This window comes from Mesitornis unicolor, unplaced genomic scaffold (assembly GCF_000695765.1).
Source record: "Mesitornis unicolor isolate BGI_N332 unplaced genomic scaffold, ASM69576v1 scaffold5302, whole genome shotgun sequence".
NCBI lineage: Eukaryota > Metazoa > Chordata > Aves > Mesitornithiformes > Mesitornithidae > Mesitornis > Mesitornis unicolor.
The window spans coordinates 41,583-62,625 of NW_010168359.1; the positions used below are offsets into that span (position 1 = coordinate 41,583).

The 21,043-nt window shown below is 38.9% G+C and overlaps 1 protein-coding gene across 1 annotated transcript in view; it reads right to left on the minus strand.

Annotated features, from left to right (window-relative positions):
* The window catches only part of LOC104536389 (microtubule-associated tumor suppressor 1 homolog), an 80,218-nt gene that overhangs the window by 41,416 nt on the left and 17,759 nt on the right, over nucleotides 1–21,043 (minus strand). Inside the window, 3 exon segments of the mRNA XM_010178976.1 lie at nucleotides 15,028–15,075; nucleotides 16,349–16,438; nucleotides 18,490–18,624. Coding sequence (XP_010177278.1) covers nucleotides 15,028–15,075; nucleotides 16,349–16,438; nucleotides 18,490–18,624 — 273 coding nt within the window.

Sequence of the window (21,043 nt, forward strand, 5' to 3'; positions counted from 1 at the left end):
CCCCTGAACAGGCTGTATGCTTATGCTGCAAAGTACCTGAACTACTCCAGTGTGACACCTCCACAAGGACAAGATTAAACACACTCCAGCCCAAGGATCCATTTCACTATAAATGCAATGACTAATCTAGACTAATGCAACATGAGTGTAAACAACTGCATGTCCATCCACACTACATATTGTGAAGAAATGGCACCAGGCTGCTGCAAAATACCCTCAAGTCAGAAGGAAAACCCAAAAGCAAGATCCCCCTCCTGTTCTTCCCAGTAAGTCTTACATCCTAACTTCGACAAGTTACTGCACCACAAACTGTCAGCCAGGATGTGGTAACAGAGGAATTCAACTTAATCCATGCTCTAGACTACTTTAAAACTCTAAGTTTCAACCATTCCCATAAGCATCTCAAGGATGCTCTACAGTCATACAAGGCCATTGGTCTATACTGTTATGAAAGGGAGCAAAGGATTAAATCCATGATACTGCTCATGAAAACTGCAGTCTACACCAAAACTGGAATTGAATGTTGCTTACATAACACTCATACACATGCACATTTCTGCGTGGACCCCGAAATTCCTTTTTCAATTACTCCCTCTCTTATTTGTTGATAGGGTCCCTAGTATATTCTATTTCTCATTGCTTCTGTGACCTTGGAAAGAAGCCACGTGTCATTTTAATCCAATTAAACCACTACAAGAAAAAGATACTCATACTGGCACTGCAAAAACAAATATGGTTCCTCCTGGCATTTAACAAAAAAAGAACATTTTACGCTTGTGATGTACACTGTCATTGCCTGATCTACTGTTGTTGGGCTTTATGAACCTGAAATAATCACTAACAAGCTTTGATGCATTCCACTGTTTCTAAAACCACCATATATCTATACATACATGCACACTCCACTAGAGAACATGACCTGGTTTTCAGATGCCCTACTTTTTTGGTATATTCAGCTCTAGCTAACCACTGATCAGCTTTCTGCTAACACACTGACTTCCTACAAGACACAGGGACAGCAAAGCAGAAGGGAAGGACCAGGCAGAAACCTCTCTTAGCTTTCAAGGCTATACCATTAGCCTGTACATACTGCACATAGAGACAGAAGGTCTATTCAGCACTTCTTATGTAGTGAAGTGCTGCTTAACTGGAACACAAGGGCTACCAATCTATTTTACAAGCTGTACTTAACAGAGGCATCCTGCAGATAGGCTTTGCTTTCACATCTACTCAGATGAAATAAAACCACAAATGGATTCTTATAATTGTAAAATTCCCTTGATGCATGCACTGACATCTATTCTTATTTTTCAAAATTGTACAAATTTCAGTAGCAATTAATGAATATTTGGAAGATTGAACACTATTTCCCCCCCTTTCTCTTCTAGGATTTTTGTCCCTGGAATATGTGCTATATGAAAATTTCACGCTGTTAGCAACATCAAAGATGTAGGTATATGCACAAAGACTCCCTTACATAAGGATTTTTAAATTCAAGGTATTTTAATTCTACCTTAAAGCCATGCAAGCAAGCAGCAAAAAGAAGCCTACATTACATTTGAAAAGTCAGCCTGTATTTTGTTCATAACTGAATTTATTATCCAGGAGTAACTCAGAAACTGGATTTACTTTGCCAGGCATAAGTAATGACAAGGCGAATGGTTTAAGCTGCTATGTGAAATGCCAGGACAGGAAGGAAAGCTGACTGGTAGAATTTAGCTCCAAAAAAATAAAAGCAAAGAGAGTGGTGTTCAAGAGCACAAGGATATGCCTCAGAAGAAGAGCTTCTGCAAAACTAGTTTATGTAGCTGCTTGCTCCTTCCTAAGCAAAATGCAAGAAAATTACAAACAGTGCAATTGAGAAAAAAGACTTCTGCAATATGCAGGCTACCATAATTTTCTCTAAATGTCATTTATCTTAGCTGAAACAAACAACTACCACCCTCTGCCAAAACAGCACATGCATGTCCTGGAACAAAGCTCAGCTCCCATCATCTTGTTCCCATTCCAAATACTTATTTGCTTTACCTACCACTGAAGATGAAAATCAGGTGAGATGCAGCTGAGAATTTTGTGGTGGTCTGTTTGTTTGTTTTTCTTTTTTGTTTTGGGATTTGTGGTTTGGGGGTTTTTGGGGGGAGGGTGGTTTACTTTAAAACACACAAACACTTGTCTTGAATGTCTCTAAAACATACTTCTTAGATTTGTATCAATACAAGTTAGCACAAAAGTTTGTTTGTCCTAGTTGCAAGTAAGAAGTGTTTAACACGACATGTATGACAACAGATATATCTACATTTAAGAATTTAAGTATTTCTCACAGGCAAGCCACATCTTGACAGTCTGTATTCATTCTGCTTCCCTCTTTCCCCCCTGCCCCAAATCAAGTTACAGAAAAGACAGCACTTCCAGAAATAATAATTAAAATTATTATATAAATATTTAATAGCACGGACATCCTGATACTATTTTTGGACTTGTGGGAAGAAAGAACAAATTCCAATTTGCATTTCATAAACAGAATAACCATCTTCCAAACAAGCAGCTCAGCACAGGTGCACACACACAGACTCAGAATATGAAATTACTTTGCTCAAAAGCCAGACATCTGTATGAAATTCAAAGAAGCTTTCATGCTCAGTATATTTATTTGCTAAAAATAAGCTGCTGTTGAAGTAAACAAGATATTCCCTCAATGCACACTCTAGCTGTCATACTAAAAAAACAACACAAACCTGTATGAAATATAACAGTGCTTTTCTTGTAGCCAGAAGGTAGACGAATGTTTCGTAGCAATCCCTTTGCTGTCAGCCGTACACGCATGTTGGATAAGGAAAATTTCGGGGACCATAACATGTCTTCAGTGCAATTGGAAAATAAACAAGCAAGAAATAGCCTCCATGTACTGTCACATACTATGTTTTTAAATCACTACTGGCAGAAGCAAAGCAATTTGTGCTAAATAAAACAGGCTTGAAGAAAAAATCAAGTCTCCATTCCTTTGGTTTTATTCCTTATGCACAGACAAGCAAAAAAAAGTCAGTAAAAGCAGATATCCACAGCACAAATGCTGCTGGCAGCTTCTCCTCACCAGATGTTGTGGAAACAAAGCTTGTACTCAGAATAAAACCGACTTAGTGATTCAGAAAACCAGCAGCCCCTGAATTGCATCACAGTGTTGATGCTTAATCTGCTATGGGACTCTGTGGGGCTGGAAGCTAGAAAAGGCAAAGAGGGAGGAGGAGGATGAGGAGGGAGGAGGAGAAGGAGGAGGAGGAAGTGGGTGGTCTCCCCAGCTGAATATATCATCCAGCAATGTCACAGATCATGTAATTGTTCTTTGGAGACTGTTAGGGAGATTATTTGAATATTCCTGGAGGCATTCTTCAGCTCTCCCTTCCAAGAATCCTTTCAGGGTACATTTTTTCTTAAACAGTTCCTGTCAATTGACATGAATTTATTAAAACAGATTTACCACCTAACATATTCTACCGGAGTTTCTTTTGGCATTAAATAAGTCAACATTTAAAGTCTTAGCAAATCCACAAATGTGTCTATTCTCTATGAACAATTCAGTATTTGAGATCTGCTTAAGGGAAATACTATTTAGTTTGGCAGCTCAACACTGCAGATGCTTCCATTTACCAGGAGAGGAACAAGGAAGTAGGCAACAATGTCATATTAAAACCAGTATCTGCCAGCTGGGTTTTGAAGGCACCCAAACACTGTAGCAAACCAGCAGTGTTACAAGAGTTCTTCAAAATAGATGCTGTTTCCATATTTAATTAGCCCTCTTAAAAAAATACTCCTCCTTACAATTTAATGAGCTCAAAAGTTCTGCATGCTGCCAATAGCAAAAATAAAATGAAAAATAGAGTTAGAAACTAGAAAAATAGAGTAACAACTGTTTTACAGCAATTAGAAAGTGTCACAGTTTCCACCTATGACCACAACTATAAATACATGCTGCTAAGGCACTACAGACTTGCACTGGCCACCTTCCTCTGCGAACAGAAATATTTCACTACTTTGCCTGCAGTCAACAGCTGCCTTGCCAGGCAGCCATAGGGGCAGGGACCACCCAAGTACTTCACAGCCAATGCAGGGGACAAGACAGTAGCAGCTCATACATTCTTTTGGGTTGCTTGAAGCTCCACAGCCTTTGTTATCTTTTTAGGAACAACAGAATTAGGTACATTTCCACTGATCCCACACTTGTACTTCACCAAACCACAGCCAATGCTCTCTAGCACCTATCCCTCTGACAGGTTTTCTAGTTCCAGAAATCTTTAACACAACCTGCTCTAAAGCTCTGAAGCAAACATAATCATACTGACAGGTCTCAGCCCAGCGATGCTTTACCTGTCCTCTCCTTACCACAGATCTATTATATTTTAATAGCATGTCTCACTTGCTCCAGACACAACACTTTAAATTTTCTAGTGTTTATTTACCACATCAGCTAGAACTAAAAATAGCATTTTGTTGCCTTATTGTGGTCTCTGGGTATCTCTAACATCACAGGGACCAGTGCAGTGACAATAAAGCAGCTCTTTAAGTAGAGCAAAAGAGCCGCAGCCCAGCGTTGAGACAGTCAGACCCATCAAGCCAACCTCCACAGCATACTGCAGGAGAAAACTGCTGAATGTTTTATGACCATGAACCAAAATAGTTATTTCTCAGCATGGTGAGGTACCATCAGCTCTGAAGTACTATAATACATATTCACTCCACACAAAATAATTCAAAATAAGTAAAAATACAATAAATCAGCTTTTTTTGTTTGGTTCCCAGGGCAGCCTCTGCACGCCGCAGGGCATGCATGTCATTACTCCTATAAAAGTGTCATTGATCCCTTCTAGTTTGAAGGCCTTTAGCACTAGCAACGCAAGTTCATCTATCTTTCCAGCAGCCTGCAGATGGAGACCCTTTCCTAATCCAACACCATTATCAGAAACATCACCTCCTTTCTGTGCTGATTATTACACTTGGTAGCCATGCTAAGCCAAAAGGCTTGTTACAGCACACTACAGTTGCCTTGTGTATTCAGCTTAGTCCATTAGCCCATCTCTTCAATTATTAAATCAGTATTGTCAAATTCTCTCAATGAAGGTATCTTGATATTTTGATCAGGCCTACAGCTCGTCTTCAAACACCATTCAACACCCAGTCATACCAGGTTTTACCCTTTTGACAGAGAATTCGCCCAAACTCCCTTTTGCTTTCCTCCTGCCTCTCACAGCTCCTCAAAGTATTTGAGGACTGCTCCACAAAGTATAAGTTCTCTCACCATCCCAATTTGATGCTCTTAAAGAAGGAAACAGCCCAATCAGATTCCAAAAATGCCCAACAAAATCCCTACAACCAAAAAATGACCCACTGCCCCTCCCCATCCTTGCAATGGTGCCAGGAAGAAAGGTAAAGAACTTCTCTGGTAAAAAAGGAGAGAAGTTGAAACCTCAATGAAACCTTAACTTCCTTCCTAGGGACAGAAGCTGGAACAAAGCATCTCAGAGTGCAACTATGATGTAATGAACCAGTCTGGAGACTGAGGAACGAATGAATCATCAGGCAAAACATGAGCAGATAAAAGTTCTATACAGACATAAAAGCCATTGTAGCAGAGGCCAAAACTCCTCTTACAGAGATACACAAATAATACTTCCATTGCCTCCTCTTTCCCACCCTTAGTCTGAGTGGAAATAAATAGGCCATGAAGAAACAGATAAACCACATAATTAAATTTTTCAAGAAAACTTCCAATTTGAGGAAAATGCCTTTTTAGTCTGTGGGGCTGGAGTCCTGCTAACCCCACAAACCTAAAACAAATCTGTTTTATGCAGAAGTAGGGCCTGACAACACTAATAAAAAGCAATAGAGGCATGTCAGTCCCATCTATCACCCAGCACTCGGCTCTGACTGCAGCCAGCAAGAGGACTGCCCATCCGTATGCAAATAGCTCCCAGGAGACATTTAACTCAGAGAGGTCCCTCCAACTTAGCGCTGCCAGAGCTCTGTGTTACGCCATGGTATGTTCCACCACAGCTCCCCAGCTCAGGAAGACAGCACCTCCAGGTCTGTGTCTGTACCCCTGCGACAATCTAGTGTCTGGTACCAGAAGGGTACGAGGCCAGGATGTAATCCAGAGGATCCTAAAACAGCATGCCAGGAACTTGCAGAGTCTACATTTCATGCATAACATGTGGATCACACAGAGGTCTTTTTCTATCCTGACATTGGATAAGGGCAATGGAAAATAGCACCAGAAAACAGCAGAATAAAATACAAGACAACAGGACTGATAGATTTTATTTACTAGCACTCTAGAGCTGGCTTTCTTCCAGCTCTGAGGGCAAAATTGGTGATCAACAGAGAAAGGGGCTGCATCCTGTTATGACCATGCAATTTAGTCTGCATCAGTAAATGCATCAATACCTAATGACATGATCAGATTGACAGTGGAGCTAGACCTATTTTAACCCCAGAAGAGTAACGTATCTGCCACTCCCTGGGAACCAGCAATTGACAAGAAGGGAGCAAAGAGCACTGGCATCAGTAGGCTCTTCAAATCAGCCTCATGAGGCCAAGTCTGCGGTACCTGCACATCTTTCTGCTGTCTCTATTTCTCTTTCCACATCCAGCAATCACCAAGAAAGCCATCAGAATACAGTCAGTGTCTCACTGCAAAGAAGTCTAAATTAGAGACCAGATCTTTAGATCCGAGAGGCCCACAAAGAGAACAACTGGCTCCTTGTCATAAGACAGCATGGGCAGTGTAGAACAGATGGATTTTACTGGCATGCTTTAATTCAGGAAGAACAGAGAGGTGACTGCTTATGTAAAGAGAGACGTGAGCAGCAGGAGCCTACTAGGAGCCAAAGGGTCATCTGTGTCCTCATTTTTGTTTCTGGAAAATGACTGCCCCCTCACCACTTTTCTGTGACCACCTTGCCCTAGTTAGCACTCCAGTTTGAAAAGCAAACCTTCCTGCAGGCAACAATACCCAATGCCATGCCAAATACAGCTTCAGGACTTACTTTTTAAGCTCCAGTCCTCACCCAAAAAAAACCTAAACCGAAACAAAAAAAACCCAACAAACCTCTTCCTGCCTCAGACAGGGTACTAAGAATCCTAAATAATTCGAGTTCCTTCTAGTACACTGAAGCTTCTAATCATTATGAATTCAGCAGCTTGTTAAACAGAAGGTGATGCTGCGGTGGATTTCCAGGCAAACAGCTACAGGAATCAGGCTGATCAGTCTCTCACACAACAGCGTTAGTATTCAAAGTGTGCACACTTCTTCAGAATTGAGAACAGCAACTAAACACTGCAAAAATAATTTCATTTTAAAGAAGCGGCAAGTTATTTTCCATGTGTAAGATGTCCCTTCCCAAATGGTGTTCTTGTTAGACCGCCTCAGTCAAAATTCTACAGTGCTTTGAAGAAAAGCTTACTTGAGAACAGTGAATAAAGTCACTAATATTAGGACAACATTCCTTAAAATAGGAATTTTCGATGATTTAGACAGATGTGTCAAAAAAACAATTACCTCTCTGCTAGGAACTTCTGCTGTTCAGTAACAGGCTAAATGTATACACGAGTCCTTCTGAGCTCAGGCTCCACAGAACAAAGGAAAAACAGAAGTTTTACTTAAGGTCACAGTTTACAGATCTATTAATTTTTCATTCACAGGATACCGATTTATGTGTGTTGTGCAACTGTTCCTCATCTGTGGCCTCAGAACAACAATAACTGGTACTCAAACAGCTCTACTGAAAAGCAACATTGCAAATAAGGACAATTTAGGCAAGACATGCTGGTGGTTTATCAACTTTGACTACAGCTCCCAAGGTTCACAGGGCAAATTAAAGACAACTCATACAGCTGTAGGCTTTGTATGTTCTTCACAGGCCTGTATGTGCAGACAAAAGTGCAGATGTACATTCAGTTTACAATATGTTTAACCATCTTTGACACAAGATTCACAAATTTCATGTCGCTGGGACAGCTCCATGGTCTTTCGAGTATTATGTCAACTCTTCTCCCAAGCAGAGGTCAGTGACAACAACATGGGCAGCTACTGTACCTGCTGAAATAATCCTTTAAGAAATATGGGGACAGAAAGGACTTAAAGACAGAAGGAACAAGTCAGAGGACTTAAAAAAAATATTGTAAGGGGTCATTAAGAGTCAACTTCGGAATAGTTAATACACTCCACCTCAAAGTTAAGGAAGAAATCCAGTACAATGACACCCAATTATTCACTGTTTACTGCACACACATAAAACTGTGTGTGCAATCTGAAGAACAGAAATAAAAGCAAATAAATAAAAGACAACCATACTTAGGTTTAACTGGAGAGGGAAGGAACAAGAAGATAGAGAAAGAACTAAGTTCCAGGTCAGTATTTTCAAGATGGCAACACTTTAGCACTGCACACAACAACTCAGTTAGGAATAACAAAGTGAAAATGGTTTGCTACTGGTACATGACCCTGATGGTCAGTCAAGGCACTAAAGTTTCCTAACAAAATAAAAAACTGTTGTCCTCTTAATGAAAAAATTAGTGAGAATTTAGGTATTTTAAGATTAGTTCAGACTGAATAGTAGTAAAAGCATAGTCTCTGCCTGATCCTAACAATGAGGCCTATAATCTAAAGCCATTAGGACAGACTTCCATGCTAGAAAAGCCCTGAACTCCAGCTCCCAACACTGGGAAATTTTCTTTAAGCATCTCTTTGTCTGAGCTGATACAATCTGTGGATACCTATTTCAGCTGCTGCCTCTACTCATGCAGAGTAAGAGAAGACAAGCGAGAGAAGAACACAGCTTTGTGTTCTTCTCTTGTGTGGCTTGTTATTGTGAAAAATCAAAATAAATACCATGGCAGGGAACTACAGACATTCCTCTCAACATCAGAATAAACACCACAGAAGCAAAGTACAAAGACTTCTTCCATAGAAAGTCTGCATACTTCTGTGTCACCAAAAGTTTGGAGCATGGCTGCACGGAGCTGGAGAGCCCGTTTCTCACAAAGGTTTGGCATTAAATAATAAAAAACATATCTGAAATATCTAACCTACAATCCAGAAAACAGGTCCTTCCTTAAAAGCACTAACAGAAAAAACAGCCCTTGTAGTGTGAAAAAACACTTGGGTTATGCTACAAAGGGCTTTAAAGAATGATGCTCAGTCACTATGAGAGAACTGATGGGACCCACATCAAATTCTCATTGCTGCGGGTTGTGAAAATAACCCCAACATTTTCAGTCCATTGATTTGAGAAATTCCCAGCAGAACATCAACATTAGAACAGAGGTGGCCCATGTGTTGCCCCACAGTAAGCCTTGATTTTTTTTTTTTTAAATTAATTGCTTTTTTGTAAAGCTATCTGTTGGAAGGTACAGGGAACAGCACTGATTTTCAGTATGGAGCAAGACTTAAAGTGTTAACCTTCAGAAGATCAAGTTTGGGAAGAACACTAGGAACATGCATACAAATACACTGCTATACTTACTTGACAGCTGAAGGAACCAGTCTGGAAAACATTAAGACTTTATGGTCAGGTGTCTCAGTTTTCTGCATTCCATTCTCTACTCTAACAAACCTACCTCAGGAAACCACCATGTATTAGAAACACCCAAAAAAGCCCAAAACACACACCAACCCCAGAACACTCAGAACAGATTACTTCAGAATTTAGGGTAGCATTCTCTGAACATAAGCACCAGCCATTTCACTTTGAAGGCTTCTGGAGCAGAGTAATTCTTACCCAAGGAATGAAATCCAGCTGCTGTACTATACTTTTGGTAACACTGGAGAAATCTGTCCAAGAAAGCAACAGTTACTGAGTTTCAAAGGTTATTTCAGTTTTACAAATATTCTTTTAACGTTCAAACTAAAAATCATTATATCTTCCTAATGAATACGTTTAATAAGAAGCTCAAATTCACATAGGTTTGGATTAATTCTGCTTTTATTTATACAGAGATGGCATAATGAAGACCTGCTTTTATAGTTGGTTCACATGGAATAGCTATACCACTTAAGAAGCTTTGCTGTCTGTTCATAAGAACATTCCTTATTAGCCTGAAGGAATTTTAAGGCTAGATCATATGAGACAGTTAAGTCATTCAGATGGCCCTCAGACTTCATATGGATGAAAAACCATCTGGAAAAAAAAAATCCCCAAAACTATAGCTGGCTTTATATCACAGCTAGAAAGGTAACAAAATAGTCCAATGCACAGAACCAATATCTGCAAAATAAGTGTAAGCTTGATCTTTTCCTTTCTTTTTAAGAGAAAGACACTAGCTTATACTATTCAGGTCCTGAAATTTCCAATCTGTAGAATATAAGCTATCTTCATTAAACTAATAACGAATCTAATCTTGTTTATTCTTTGCTCCACAGAGTTTACAAAGTCCAAAGTCCAAGCTTTTCTGCAAAATTTCCAGGCTTTCCTTCTGGAGAGAAGGGTAAAGACAGGAAAACTGACTACCCAACTTATTTACAAAAGCTGAAGATCTTAACACAAGAGACTGAGAATTCAGTCTCAACATATCTATGTTGAAATTCAAATTAGATGCTGGACCTGGACCAAAATCATCCCTGCTTTAACAAGCACTTAAACACCGATTTATCTATGACTGGAGTGCTTTAAGCACTGTACAGACTACTAGCAATTTTAAAGCAGAATCTTCCTCTTGGTTTTAACTTTTCTGCAGATTTACTCCAGGTTTATTCCAGTGCAGAGCAGAAAAGAGCTTTAAAATGTTTAATACTTTTTTTTACCCACTGAACTACTTCCTGTATGATTCTTAAGGGAATTTATTTCCCATGACCTGACAAGTACAGTATTAGAAGACACCGAAAGAAAAGCAGAGTTGGTTCAGCAACATGCAAAGTTTCCCTTCATGGAAAATTCCCACAGATTACCATAGAACGCTGGGTTTGTTTTTTTTAAAGGATACATTAAACGGAAAATTACTGTTCAGATGATACAGAAGTACAGTTTGTTCGAAAACTGTCATGTAGAGCTCTGCAACATATACTCTCTATCAGAAGTGCTGGGGGTGGGATTGAGAGGGTTCCGTCTCTTTTTAAAAAAAGAGTTTAAGACCTTTGGGACTTTTTTTAATGAATGGACATTCTTCTGAAGAAAATTATTTTTACTCTTAACCTTGCATCTACAAAGTTGGGTACTCAAAAACCACGAAATAACGTCTGTCTATATTCTCTAGTAACAATCCTAACAACATTTACGTTATGCAGCAAGAAAAGCATATTGAAAGTGAATACTGAGATAAAGCCATCAAAAGAGAATGCTCGAAGTGCTGAGACAGAAGCAGTGTGCTCTGTTTTCTAAATGTTTGCTAGCACCATGATCTATGCTAGAACTGCCACCAAAAAGACTCATCCTTCCTGCCTTAAGTCAGGTGAGTTCCTCAATTCTACGGGCTCTATGAGCAACCATATGAGCACCTGTCTTCACATATGCATGAGGATCTTTCCAAGTCTTCACACAAGAAGAACAGTTTCTTCTACAACTTGCAAAAAAAACTTTTGCAAACAAAAAAACTCTCCCATCAAAAAAAACAAACAAAACCCAGCAACAAAACAAAACCCTTTTGAGCAGATATGAAAGGAAAAACAGAGCTAATAAGCCACCTGACCAGATACCCTCAGCAGTAGGGTAACTTCACCATACCATGCTGAAGACTACTTGACATTAGCAACTATGTTCATAGGCTCTCAGAATTACAAACTTCCAAGTTTCTCAAGGAAGTTACACATTTTCATATAGTAACATGACAGATCTTAAAATGTTAATTTTTTTTTTTGTTGCTAAAAAAAGCACAAGCATAGTGAGAGACACATTAATCTCTTGTTTTCCAGACATTGAAAGTGCAAATATTTTGAGGGTAACCTATTCTGTCAGGGCATCTACAACATAAGAAAAAGATGTTTACCCTCTGTTTCCCATGATTCTCAACAGTGATGACTGAGGACATGAAAGGGGTGTTAAGTGAACCTTAAAGTATGTCTGACAACAGGATAAAGCTTTCCAATAAATATTTGCATGCTTTATTCCTGAAACTGTAGTTCCTTTGAACTGCCAAAAAGGCTATTTGGTTTTGCTTGACTTACATAATACCAGGGATTACTGTATTATAACTTAACCTTGACCTTCAGTCAATAATGGAGATATGAGACTTGGACATCCACTGCACAGTAAGCACAGGTATTAGAAGTAGGTTACTCTTTCTACAGGAAGGGCTGGAGAAAAAGGAAAGAGCACTAAGAGCACATCTCACAAGAGCAACATTTTTAGTAATGTTTACATTAAGACATTACAGTAAGTGCATAAGAGTGTTCTTACTTTAAGTTAGCAAGTTAAGAAGGGCATAATATGTTCTTTTGCACAAGAAGGTAACTTTGTCTAAGAAGTAAAGCCAGTGCTGAAGCAACATGCCATAGAACTTTTAGAAATTACTTGATCCACTGGAATATCAGCCCTGAAAAATACAGAATTCACAAAGAGGAGTGTTGTGAATGTTTTAATACAAACAAGGAATGAACAGCTGCAAATACATAAGTCTCTCCAATTCTACAGGCATACTAACAGTGTGTTGTATCTGGCTTTGCATCATTGCTGTAAATGAATGGAAAATGGATAAAGAGCACAAACAGAGAACAGAGATCTTTTCCCAGAAACACCTGCTGTTTTTTCTGTACTTGAAGTAATGCTAAAAGCAACATTAACACCTCAGCTAGTCACTTAATGCATTACTACAGTAATTAATTTATTACCAGAGTTCTGCCTCAAGAAACCAGTGCTGGCTCTTCAGACAGAGCACATGGGCAAGAAACAGAAGTGGGGATAGACTTCCTCACTGAATGAGGCTGAAAACTGTAGAGTTAACTGTGGCACTGAAATAAAAGAACAAAAGCTTTAGCTAGCTAAAATCACTAGAACAAAGCTTCACTATAATATCAAGGCCACTAAAAGAAAAAAAAAATAGTAGGCCTCATTTTACATGGTACCAGCTGGCATTATTTCAGTTCATTTCAAAAAGATCATTTGTCTTTTTTGTAAAATGTAAGACATTGTACTGCAGGACATCCAAGCAGCCACACAATATTTTTATTCTGTTGTAAGAACTATCTGCAACTATGAAGATAGAAAAAATTAAAAAAAAATCTGTCTTAAAAAAGCAAAATACTCCATCAGAAAGTTTTGCATGCATAAATAAGAAATTATAAGTAATGCTCTGTGTAAGTCAGAAAGGTATTAATTTGGAAGTCTAACATACAAGATAATTTTGGAAGTTGACTCAGTACAGGAAACAGTTCAGGTTTATTAAGAGAAATACTGAAATACAGCTATTCAACTGGTAAAAGTATGATGTTAAAGAGCATTTGCTAAAGAATCATTTAATATTACAGCCAATTTGGCATTTTTACAGCATTGATATAATACTTCAAGGCTATGTGGCTGCAGTCTTTACTGGGTTGGAAAAAAGATGAATCACAAGAAAAATTATATTAAGCTAGTGAAAAAGGGAGGGAGCACTAATTACTTTTATGCATAGAAAATACAGAGAAAGGGCCATGATAAATTCAGGGAAAAATAAAGTTATATTTTAAGAATATCATATGCAAGTTGAAAAGGAATTTAGTTTGCTGTTTCTAGTCCAGAAATGGACTTCATTGCTTATCATTAATTTCTTCAACTGAGCTAATCAAGACATTGTGTTGCTAGCTGTATAATTCTCTACACTCCTACAGAAAAGGACCACATATGAGCTCGTGAAACTCAGTGTCAGGCTATACCTAAACTACACTAACATTAGTTCAACAAAACTATCAATAAAAGCAACAAACAAACAGAATAAGCACTCTGTGCAAACTTGCTGTATGACAGAAGCCATGACCCCTAACAGGAAATACTGAGCAAGGTACTTGGGCCTGATTCATATGCAGACATTTGCCACCCAGGAGAGTAAAAGGCAAAAGCATTAGACTCAAGTTATGACTGTAAGAAATTAAATTAATATATACTGCCATAGTATCAGAGTTACAAGTCAGAACTGATTTGCCCAGTAATTCCAAACTCAACTTTATAACATCTGCTTGGCTGCTGCACCTCTTTCAAAAAGACAGCTGCTATTTACTCAGGGGACACAGGGCTTTCCAGTCATCTTCAGTATCTTTCAAGAAGGGCTTTTCAATGAGTAATTAATTACAAGCAGCTTTTAATTCAGCAAATACACACCGATGCTCAGGAAACTGATTTGGACTGCCAACTCTCTTGAAAAAGACTTGGAAATTGCTGCAAGTAGAAACATCATCTGAAGACTTCTCTGTCTCCTGGCAGACAGAAACTAGCACCAGGTGTCCTGACTGGCATAAACACCAAAACAAACCCAATATGAAGTCCTTAAAACTCTGCCAGATTTTGGAACACCATCTGCCACTTAATCAGCTGTGATTCCTCCCTCTGCCGTACAACCAGACACACATCAACACACTCAGATAATTTCAACTCATTCAAGTGTGGTCTGCTGTGATACACAGAGACAGCTCTCACCAACAGGCTATCCACCAGGAACCTTTCAGAAAAACATGTTGTTCTGTGTGATTCTTCTATTTATTTGTTTTGAAGCCCCAACATGTGACCTTTAGGTCATTACTTACCCCACTGTGGCTAAACAGCAAAAACTACATCCAAGTTTCATTGCCATAGTGTTTTTTTGTTACAGTTAAAACTTCCTTCTGCTTCACTGGAAACAGAGTGACAGATAGCATAGACTGCATATTCTAAGAGCTGTGTAGCCAGAAGACAGTAAGTAGAAAAAAAAACCCTCAAGACTTTACTCCATATCTCTTGAAACTGGAATTAGTGATAGTTTACAAAGTTATCTGCTGCAAAACTGTCCTTCCAAGAAAAGAACAAATACAGTAATATCATGATAAACAATTAAGTTGTACCACAGAAAATGTAAAAACACGTTCAGAAAACTCACCAGAACCCAAACATGATAGGCTTTGGTGTCCGTTTCTTCCAGGAGTACCTACAATGTTGAGAGAGAAAAAAAGAAGAGAATTACACTTTAAGTCAGTAAGAGGCGGGGGGGGTGCCTTTTTTTTTTTTTTTTTTTAAGATTCTTTCCACATAAGCTCCTCAAACTTTACAATTTCAGTTTCTTTCTTGCAATGGTTGATAGCATAGTCAACAGCAAGATTTAGCATTATAAGGTTAAACTACTTGGAAAATGCATCATGAACTCTCAATAAGCCAAACATTTTTTTTCCCATTACAATAAACACACTTCACTTAGGTCAGGTAGCACCCTTTTATTTTACTCATTCATAGAGGACCATAGATAGTAAAAAACAATCATCTATGCTGGCATCATAGTAATTTTTTCCACCTACATGCTCCAGTTATTGGGATAAAGGAAGTATGAATTAACAGCACTCTCAAATACGCTAACAATCAAGTTAGATATAAAATGAAAGCACTGAGAAGGTTAATCTATGCTTACTGTATTGTTTTAAGTTCATGTGAATACTGACATCCTCATTATTTTGAAGGATATTAATTAAATTAAAGCACTCTTTCAGACTGCTAGGTATAAGTGCAGAAGTTATGTGCAGAAGTTCATAAAAAGTCGGCTGACAACACCTATCAGCTTTCTTCAGGCTTTACCAATAGTGTGTGATCCTACAACAACAGGTGTTTCAATGGAAACAATCTGCTTCATACCACAACTGTACTTGCTTGCCTCACCTCTGCCATGCAAATGGAACTCTGCTCCCAAAGTGAAAATTCTGTCTTACAAAGCTTGCGTGAGGATTCGTATCTATTCTTTTTCATAGACTCTGGTAACAATGACTGATTTCAATTGGAAGTTAAAGATAAAACAAGCACCTGATGCAGAAACATAACATGGAGTAAATATCCTCAATAGTCAAAACTGATCAGCGCACTTACACAAGAATCTTGCTTAAACACAAACTTGAGAAGTGTCTGGGTTGTGTCTTACAAGTATCCAATCTTATAAGCCAGTGACAGAACATCGTTTAACAGACATTGTCAAGTATACTAAGTCCCCATGGGGCACAAGTTTCAAGTGGAGAGTGGACAATGAATGCCCTGATTTTACCACCCAGATAAAACAAATACATATGGAACACCTTGCAGAGCCAGTTTCCAATGCTATGAAATAAAAGGACTGACTGACCATCTCAGTTACTCTGAAGTCCCAGAGCATAGCTGCTCTCTCAAGATGGAGGAATTCAAGAATATAAGTGAAAATCTGACTTTACCCAACAACTGATTACCTCTAGCTTCACTGGCTTTCCTTGCTGAGTGCAGTGGCCCAGATGATTTTGGTGTGCACTGACTCAGTGAAGCAGGCCTGGCCTTGGCTCCTAGAAGTAGAAGCTTAGATCAGGTTTAAAAGTACCACTATACCAGAAATTAAAGGAACAACTGGAAATACGTAATAGCAGACAAGTATAAAATACACAAATCTACTGAAGTAAACAGAGAAACACCTTCTAGAAAACTTAAGCTATATTTAAACTTAGCTTTGCTTTACCAAAGCTCACATTGGAAGAAATAGATAGTTTTAATAAAGCTTCTAAGCAGAAGAAAATGTTAGTAACTTTAGCACTAAGACCAAATTACGTAAGTCTCAAAACATCACCAAATACAACACAGCTATGAAAACACGGACTGAAAGGGACCTCCAGAGGCCAGCTATCCAGCCTCCCACTCAGAACAGGTCCACCACCAAGATGAGATCAGCTTACCGTGCTTTCGTCTAGCCAAGCATTGTAAACCTTCAGGAAGGGTGGCTCTATGGCCTCACTGGGCAATGCTGCATTTCCCACTCCAAAATTTGAAATAATTTCTCATTGCCACATCATCTGCTACTACTGAAGAGTTTGGCACCACCACCTTTGTAGCTGTCCTTTCCAAGTTACTGCAGACTGTTACAGTATCTCCCTTTATGCTTCTTTTGGCCTGACTACACAAGCTCAACTCCCTCAACCCCTCCTCACAGGTCACATTGTCAGAGACTCTACCCATCTTCCTAGGTCTCCAGTTGAACTTTCCAGTCTCAAAACAGCCCTCTTGAACTGGGAAGGCCCCAAAACACAACAGAGTAGTCCAAGTAACACCAACCCAAGGGGTGAATATCAGCTTCTTCTGGCCACACTGCTCCTGCAGGTGCTGAAGACCAGCTTCTGGCACCCAGATCACTAGAGATGCTGAGCCATATATCATTGTGTTGCACATGTTGGACCCCAACAGAAAGCATCAGCTTGTCAGACAGTCAAATAATTTGTGTTTGTTTCAAAGTGATTTACAGTTTGTGGCAAATTCTATTTCTTTTCACTGTTTATCATTTTAAAGCATGTCATTATAACCTGACATTCAGCAGGCATCTCCTCCTATTTATTCTCAATTATGTCAGATACCAGCTTGAAACTTAAGCCTAAAGCAGGAGCACAGTACTTATTTAGGTTTATCCAATTACAATAACCAGTTCACCGCAAAGACTGTCAGAAGCAAGCTGATTATAACTAGGATTTAGGAGAGAGACACAGCAAGCTTATTTATCTGCTCCCATTATGTCTTTAATTTTGACCAGAGAATGAGTTTAACTTCTGTGCTTAAAGCACTGTTGGCCAATCAAGTGCCCCTGGCTCAAACAGGAACCAGAAGAGTGTTTAACAGAAAGCCAGAAAATACATATAAATTAATGTTTCTTTTAGCATCAGATAATGAAGGACAATTGTTCTATCTGCATTAAAAATTAGTGCAAATCTCTGTTTCCACTTCAGTCAATAAGAAGAGTACCAAGAAAAGCGGCATTAAGAGTTAAGCTGTTTCTGTGTCTCTTCATTTGGAAAGATGGGATGTCACTCATCTATGAGAGAAGATACTTTATCTAGTAATACCTTATTAAAAAAAATCCCCATCCCCAAGGTTCTTTCTGTCCTGATAGAGGTGAAGGTAATACAAAGTCTGCATGAGGACAAGGACGACCATACACTCAGGATAAAATCAGGGTAGGTCTACTCTGCAGATCACCAGCAGACAGAGTCTGTACCTGAGCTTTGTGACAGAAAAAACCTCTTATTAAAACAATGTAAACCCCGCACGACACCTGCCACATAGCAAAGTGCATTTAGTCCCTGTGCCATGCAAAACTTAGCCATATCACAGTGCAAGCGTCCTCCTCATTTGCCTGAAATACCTCTGTCAATTACGACAACACAAAGCACATTTCAGCCTTCCTATGAAGCCTCACAAAATCTGAAGCACCACTGAAGTGACTTTGCTTCCTCACACTATTTTCTGAGACCAGTGTTTAATAAACACTGTTTCAGGAGGCAGCCACCTGCTATAGGTAAGGTACCATAACGGTAGTAATTATAGTTTCCCTCTAGGTATAAACAGACCCATATACCTTTTGGAGTTGTCTTCAACGAATGTAATCTAGGTCTTGGTACTGCTTTCAGAGGGACAGATCCCAAAGCACCATTCTGGCAGGTTGGTTTTGAAGGCCATTCTCTTTTGTTGGTGATGACTGTGGCATTTGCAGCTGTAACAAAGAACAACCAAGAATTTGCTTTAGGCAGCATCTAGTTTGAGTAAAATTAAACCCTAAAACAAGACTCTTACCAAAGACTTAAGTTAGGAGAAACACAAGTTGGAATACAAATACTATGAATACCTCTGACAATCATTACAAACAAACTGATGTGCTGCAACAGATGTGACTGTTACAAACACTTCTCTGAACCAGACATACAGCTTTGAACTCTGCAGAAGAGGAGGATATATATTAAAAAGCCTATTGGTTAAGATACATAACTAGAAGTCTGAGCTTGCTGTACAAAGCAAACGCAGAACACATTCCAATTTAAGCCAAGAAAAAGTATTATCAGGTACATGAGGACATCCTGGCCACAGAATGGACTGTTAAAGTAAAAGACAAAACTCAGACAATTTCCCCATGTAAAACCTTCTCTTCTCTCGCGTTTGAGTCGAGCGTGCCGTTTCAGTGATATGGTGCACACACCACCACCAGACTCTGCACTCCTGTCCTCCTCGTGAGGCAACACAGTTGTGTGAGCCCAACTCCAGTCACCGCTACCGAACAGGTTTTAATAAGAATTCCTGCAGTCTCCATTCATAACTGCAACCTCCTCAGTGACCGCAGACCTCAGATCCTCCCACCTCCAAGACACATTCCCCTCTCCAGAAGAGAGCTGAAGTCATGCAGCAAAATATTCTCTGCTAAAAGGGGAAGACAGAGCCAAATTGCGGAAAGCAGGACAATAAGCAAGTGCTAACTCATAAAAATCAGGTTTCTAACTAACAGGGCAGTTGCTAAAGAATGTGCTCTTCCACTTCAAAGGAATTTGATAGAGGTTTGGGCTCAGTGTCACTATGAAAATTTTTACTTGAAAAAAGCAAACTGAAATTTGAGGAAAGCATTACTTTATTTTTCCAGGAAAAATATGAAAATATTGCTGAAATAAGTATAGATTGAGTACACTTTGGTTCAGGTACTAAAACGTTACATATACTGACACATTAAAGAGTAAGAAGTTGACACTGCATTTACCAGAGACAAGCAAAACCACTGGAATAGTTAGTCACACTGTTGCTTTTTCTTCTAGTCATTAAGAGAACACAAAAAAGTGTGTCTGGGTTTGCCTCAGATTAAGAAAGAAATATAATCAGCCTCATTACAACAAAGGTAATGTGAACTACATTACCTAATACTGTTCATCAAAAGATGGAACATACAGCCTTGAGATTATTTTAGTGTATTTTAATACACTTACAAGCCATTTAAGTTAACTGCTTCAAAAAGATTATTTTTGGCCATGAATCAGTGCAACTTCTGCAACATGAAGAGGGACAAAATTGCTCTCTATTTCAGAAACAGAACTAACTGATGTTGTCCTGCTTTGTTGTTTGTTTTTTTTTTTTAAATAATAAAGTTGGAGCCTCTCTAAAGGCACAAAAGCTAAATGTTTGCAAAAAAACCAAACTATACACGATAAACAATTTGCATAACACATCAATGACATCTATGGGAATCTGATCCTGAACAACATCAGATGATTCAAGTTAATTTGTTCTAGTAAAGCATGAGGCCTGAAGCAGTCTTGAAATTTTTCTGTAAATCACAAAATTAAGGATTTTTGCGTATAGAGTTCACTCCAAGCAGCTAACAACTGCTTACAAACTGCTGTGCTACTTTGGTTCCCCCCCCCCCCAGGTAAGAAGCATGCCATGGAAGTAACACTTTGGGTAAGTGAGCACACTTCTGGTGTGGGACTAGTCAGGGCGCTCTTTATTTGTATTAGAAACTCAGGAGTCAGCTAACCAGGCTGTGTGCAGAAAAAAAGGCAAACTTGCCAAGTTTTGTCATTATATGATTAAAAAATGGTTTGTCGTATAATTAGGAGTGGTTATTGCAATCTTGATGAAAGATGGACAGATATGAAGTGATCTCACCCCAGCCAAGGTCTAAAGGACCACAAGAATTTTAGTGAATTACTGACTGCATGGAAATGCAGCTCCAGGTCAATGTCTAGGATCAGCTTTTTAGCTTCTGAAACACTATTTCTTTTATATGCAATTATTCTAATGCAATTCAAATTTTGATTCTTGTTTTTAACCTCAAGAGTTTAAACATTTCAGTGTGCTCAACTCATGGCATTTTTCAGCTCACCACTGACATTGAGAAAGTTTCTCTACTGTTAAAAATGCAATTTCTCAATGCTCAAACTGACAACTTGCATGTAAAATATGCTTTTATTAACAACAACATTCCAAACGTCATTATTTCCAAAAATTCTCAAATAGTAAGTCTTTTTAGAGAGAAAGAATCATAAAACTCAAGTGCTCACAAGACAAAAAGAAAACCCTAATGCTGCCACAGGAAATTATCAACCCAAGGACAGACCATAACAAAGGGCTGAGCTGACACAGCAGGAGAACCG